At 44.0% G+C, this 6,000-nt stretch overlaps 1 protein-coding gene across 1 annotated transcript in view; it reads right to left on the minus strand.

Annotated features, from left to right (window-relative positions):
* The window catches only part of LOC147613719 (uncharacterized), a 40,704-nt gene extending 35,494 nt beyond the window's left edge, over positions 1 to 5,210 (minus strand). The window contains exons 1-2 of the mRNA XM_086781687.1: positions 4,563 to 5,210; positions 3,272 to 4,475 (exon numbers count right to left, since the gene is read on the minus strand). Of these exons, the coding sequence (XP_086637813.1) occupies positions 3,272 to 4,475; positions 4,563 to 4,784 (1,426 nt within the window). The 5' untranslated portion in view covers positions 4,785 to 5,210. The remainder of the gene's footprint in view (positions 1 to 3,271; positions 4,476 to 4,562) is intronic.
* Positions 5,211 to 6,000: the final 790 nt, after the last annotated feature.

The raw sequence follows: 6,000 nt of genomic DNA on the forward strand, positions 1-6,000 counted from the left end.
GCCTCTAGGGCTAGCCGACTGCTCACAAGACAAATAAATAGGAGAAATACAATAAAATACCCAGATAAATGGTAAAGGCCCCAGAACACTGAGATGCAAAATTCTAACACACAGATCATGTTTATTTATTGCAGAAGGCACTGTATAGTCTCAACCAGGCACTGTATAGTCTCAAACACGCACCCCGTGCTTGGTATCAGAAGACGAATACCTTCTTGATTTCCCTTAGCTTTGAGAGAGCTTATTCAAATTCAAACCTTTATGTCTCTCTCTAATGGTGATATTTGTATCATTGTGCTATATGTGGATGATCTCATCCTTACAAGATTTGCTTCTCAATTGGTCACTCATGTTCAGTCTCAACTTTCATAGCAGTTTGAGATGACTGATATTGGATTACTTCATTACCTTCTTGGTCTTGAAGTATGGCAATGCGATGATTGCATTTTTATTTCTCAGGAGTATGTGCGCAAATCGCTTTCTCTTTATGGTTTGACAGATTGTACTCCGCTCTCTTGTCCCATGGATCCTAGTTCCAAGCTTTCAAAGGACGATGATTCTCCTTTACTGAGTACTGACAGTTGATTGTGACAGTTGATTGGTTCATTGCTCTACCTCAACAACACTCGTCTGGATACCTCTTATGCCTTGAGTATTCTTAGTCAATTCTCCTCTGCGGCTCGACAGTCTTACTAGCAAGATGCTTTGCGTGTTCTTTGGTATCTTCGTGGCACATCTAGTTATGGTATCACTTGTTCCAGTAGTTTTGATTTGGTGGGATTCGTGGATGCTAATTGGGCTGGTTGTATTGATTCTCGATGATCTACCTTTGGACATCGTTTTCTGCTTGGATCTAGAATGGTTTCTTGGAAGTCTCAGAAACAGAGGACTGTTTGTGAGAAAACAATATTTTTCCCAATCCTAAAAAGATATTTTTTTTGGGTATTTTAATGTTTTGTTTGGGGTTTTTTATCTTGGCTGCTGGCCTACACCTTTTAGGCTAACCGACTAGCACCCCCCCCCCCACCTCGTATATATAGCCTTGCCTATCATTCATTATTCATGTACCACTTCATTGCTCATATCCAGTACCTCTCTCTGCTGCTGCTTTTGCTTCTACTGGGCTCTACACCACCATCTCCGCCTGACAGGACAGCACCTCAGTGTTTGTCATCTGGCCACTACTCAAGACAACAACCCACTCTCTGCTACACGCCACCGTGGGACAGCAGCCCTCTCTGTTGTCATCAGCGCTTTACTTCTACTATCATCAGCGTTTTACATCAGGCTTACATCAGCGCTTACATCAGGCTTACATCAACACTGTCATCTGCGTTCTACATCAACACCTACATTAGCACTTCCGTTTTACATCAGCGCTTACATCGGGGCTTACATCAGCGTTTACATCAGCCTATCATCAATGCTTGCTTCAGGGCTCACATCAGTGCTTACATCAGCATATAATCTGTGTTTTACCACAGCCCATGGGACAACAGCCCCCTTTGCTATACATAGAGCATATCAACATTTTTGCCTCAGCTCTCACCATCAGGACAGTAGCCCACTCACTGCTACATCACACCATCGGGACGGCAGCCCACTTTCTGCTTATCTTCATCATCGGCATCATATCAAGTACGCAGCACCCGTGTCACCAGAGCTCAGTAGATTTTGGAACATTTATGATGTGCATAGGATTCTCTTGTCACAATTTTCTCGCACTCCCAAAGTGCTATTGATTTGGCACAAAACCCGGTGATTCGTGGTCGATCCAAACATATCGAAGTGCATTATCATTTTGTTGGACACTGGATCAACTTGGTCTTCTTCGCTTGGTGTATTGTTCTACCAAGGACAACCTTGCAGATCTCTTCACCAAACCACTCCCTCCTACTTCTTTGGAGGTCTTACTTTAGCGTGTCGGCATTGGTCCGCCCATCTGGCGCTGAGGAAATGTTATTCATCCCCAGATGGACTCCCTATATGCTTGTATTAGGCCCATTTATGACCTTGCACTGCATATTTTATCTGCTATTCTTGCACTATTTTTAGGTGCCTGTTTTAGCATTTTTCAGCATTTTATGGATTTTTGTCCAAGTCAACCTATAGGACCTGGCCGACCAGCTCATGAGGACCTATATAAATAGGTGCCTATTTCCCACATCATATCCTCTCTAATTTCAACACTGACTTGTACATACCAACACTCACGCCTCCCTCGTGCTATACCTTCATTCATATTCAGGTTCTTGATCATTTGCAATCTATTGTCTACACATATATGCTGTTTTATTCTCTGTTTTCGGATTTACAGCAGTAGCACAGATTTCTCACACAGGTTACAAGCCTAAGGTAGAGGCTATGGAGGATAGAACTTCATGTATGTGTTGCTGTAGAGAGAGAGAGAAGAGAGAGAAACTCAATGTGCTTGAGAGAGATGATTGCAAGACTAAATGTGGATTGATTAGATTGAGTGATTTTCAAGTAGACCAAGTACATGCTGTTATAGGTCGCAAACCTTCTCTTTTGACTCACATAGATCACACTAGGTGAGTGGCACATGGCATTGTCATTGACATCCCTCCTTACTAAACACACATAATACCTTATCCACCACCTAAGGGTGGGTTCACACACATAAGTGAGTGTTCACACACACACACATACGGGTACATAAACAGAGGTACACACATGTACACGAGACTATAAAATACCCAACACTGATTAGGAGTTGCGATCTACTCATAGGAAGCACTTTGCCAACTTTGCTATAGTACTAGCACGACAGATAAGTTGTTATAATAGCATCCCTTAAGGATCATTTTGCTAACTACTTGGTGTTCATTCATAAGAGGGGGCTGGAAATGCAGTTGCATCAAAAGGCATAGGTGACAAGGTGATACATAAGGTGCAAGACTCGAGATTTCCACAAATTGGTTAATTTAGAGGACCTTGGTTTTTGGGGTTGAAATTTGAATGGATAGGCCAATTTGTGAACCCCCTAATCCAGCACAGTTGGATTAACAAAATTGGGATGGGCTGCATCAAGGGAAGGGACCTGTGATTGCAGGCAACTAGATTGCCCCAAGAAAAGAAAAAAAGGATCCCAAACCGGAAGGAGCATAGGCTGTAACGTTCTAAATCTTGAGGATGCATTCTCACAGATGCCAAGTCACATTAAAGCTCATCTTTAACATGCACTTCTGATATCAATAGGAAATTAAGAGTCTTATCACGCAGATTACATATAAATGCAAAAAACACTCACCTCGATAAGATTGCCTTCCAGTGGCATATCCACCGCTGTAACCTCCAGCTGCAACTTCATCGCTATTACTATCACCCAAACCATAACCTCCAAATCCTAATCCTCCAATATTGGCCGAGTTAAAAGTGTCAGCCCCAGCTGATGATTTCCGTGTGGTCTCTTGATATCCCAAATTATTATATAGATCTCCGTAACCACCTTCATAAGCACCAATATCAGGATTTGAGCCACCTGCTAAACCATAGCCACCTAATGAGCTCCTATAACCACTACCACGTCCACCATAGCCCACATTGCTGGATCCATATGCGCCATCGCTGCTACCATAGCCAATGGTGCTGTTACCATACCCAGCACTGCTGCTAGGACTTTGGGCTGAACCCCGAATTCCTACTCCACCATAGCCACTCATGCTGGATCCCCCACTGTATCCGTAACCTCCTGCTGAGTTATTGCTCCCATAGCCAACAGCTCCACTGCTCCATAGATTTCTTCCAGGTGTGCTACTACCATACACAGTACCTGCAGGACTGCTTCCGTAACCACCTCCACTTCCTCCAAAAATACCACCCGAATTGAGGGCACCTTCATGACCACCACTTCTGCCAAAGTTTACACTCCCTCCTCCATAAGGACTACCATTATAAGTGGCATTCATTGCAGCACTGAAGCTCCTATTACTACCATAACCTACTGCTCCATAAGGCGAGTAGCCAACTCCTGGAAAATGACTATATCTGCTATCCATCCGAGCTCCAAAAGGTCCTACTGGACTTGAATTGAACTGTCCATATCCACCTCCATAAGGCCCTCCTCCCCTTAGTCCTGCACTCAATCCCCCCCCATTGTTCCGAATAGGGCTAGGTGACATTTCCTTGGGGATCGCACGTTTCACTTCCACCATTTTCCCCTTCAATTCATGGAATGATTCCTGGAGGACCCTGTCCACTGCATCTTCGGAATCATAAGTGATGAAGCCGAAGCCGCGTGGCCTCTGTGTGCCATGGTCATACATTACAACCACATCAGTAATGGTACCAAACTGATCAAAATACATTCTGAAATCATGTTCGGTCACAGTAGCTGCTAAACCACCCACAAAAATCTTCTTAGTCCTGGCCTGATGCATTGGCGCAAGCCCACCATTGTTGCTTCTGGCAACATTTTGCTGTTCATCTCTGGGTACTGCCTTTTTAGCTTCCACCTAGAAAGGATCAAGCAGAAGCTGCTCTAGTTTTAATAAAACTCAACTGCAGAACAAATAAATAGTACACACACAAAAGGAACCCACCTGTCTTCCATCAATGGCGTGTTTATCTTGTACAACTCTGTCTGCGACTACTGGGTCTGCAAAGACCACAAATCCGAAGCCTCTAGCTCTTCCAGTGGCCCTATCTTTCATGATCACTGCCTCCACCACTTCGCCATAAGCTCTGAAGTAGCTCTTCAGCTTCTCCTCTGTGGTCTCCCAAGAAATGCCACCGATGAAGAGCTTGCCCACATCAGAGTCCATCACCCAAAATGCTCTAGAAAGCCTGTGAAAGCTCCAGATCTGGGCGCATACAGCAGATCGCCTTCTGATCCAGAGAATTGATCCTTCTGATGGGCAGATTGGGGACGGGGGGGATCAAAATGAGCTTTTGTCAATGGAGAAGTGGAGTCGTCAGCGATGGAGCCTTGATCTTCAACCTAAGTTCAGGCGAACGAATGAAAGCCAGATGCTAGAATGGTGATCAATGTGTGAAGGAAAATGTAGTGGAGAAGCTAGAGGGAATGCTTGGGAGGATGAGTGAAGAGGGAGCTGTAGAGGAGTATGGAGAAGATGAGCACATGAGAGAAGGCAATGATGTTGAAAAGGCAAATGAATAATTCATTAGCGTGAAGATGGTAGCCTCGGATAAGCTAAAAGCTGAAAGGAGAAGAATGCCTTTCTTCCTATGGACAATGTTAAAAACTTTGAAGGTTAAAGTGGGCTTCAAAGCCCCTTTCAAGGCCTCCCCAAGTCAAGTTTGTTGAGTAATCAGTTTCACTTGAAGGCCAAAGTACCTTGACCAAGCCTTCAATTTCCAAGTCTAAGACACTCTTGCAAAAGTTCAGCCATGCCTATGGACTCATCTATGACGCCTTTCTTGCCTTGAGATGCCTATGGACTCATCTATGATGCCTTTCTTGCCTTGAGATGAACAAACCTGACTCACCCACTCTTTGCTCCTCAAAAGAATGAGCATCATGTCCACATTGGGTGGACTCTTCAATTCACCCAATGTGGGTTGGCATCCCACCATTCAATGCACCCTTCTTCCTTTCATGCCTTGGACAATCCTGTTCACACCAACCCTTCCCTCCTTTATTTGACTTTAGACACATAGCATTGTGTTTTAAGCATTGGGGTTGTCTTCAATGTGTTGGCATGCTTGAATTCTTGTATTGACTTAGTTTTACACATCTGCCACTTAAAGAAAAGTGCATCTTGCCACTTGCCTCCTCTCATGCCTTGGAGCTCTTGTTTGTTTTTGTCTCTCATCCATAAGAATGTTAGGAGCCTATTTAAATATATGAAAAGTGCATCTTGCCACTTGCCTCCTCTCATGCCTTGGAGCCCTTGTTTGTTTTTGTCTCTCATCCATAAGAATGTTAGGAGCCTATTTAAATATATGAAAAGATGAAAGATTGTGACATCATATTTCATGTGGTTTTTGTGAGACCCCCGTCCCCTCCGCGATGCCCCC

The sequence above is a fragment of the Cibotium barometz genome, chromosome 43 (genome assembly GCF_041138505.1).
Source record: "Cibotium barometz isolate CiBa-2024 chromosome 43, ASM4113850v1, whole genome shotgun sequence".
Classification (NCBI taxonomy): Eukaryota; Viridiplantae; Streptophyta; class Polypodiopsida; order Cyatheales; family Cibotiaceae; genus Cibotium; species Cibotium barometz.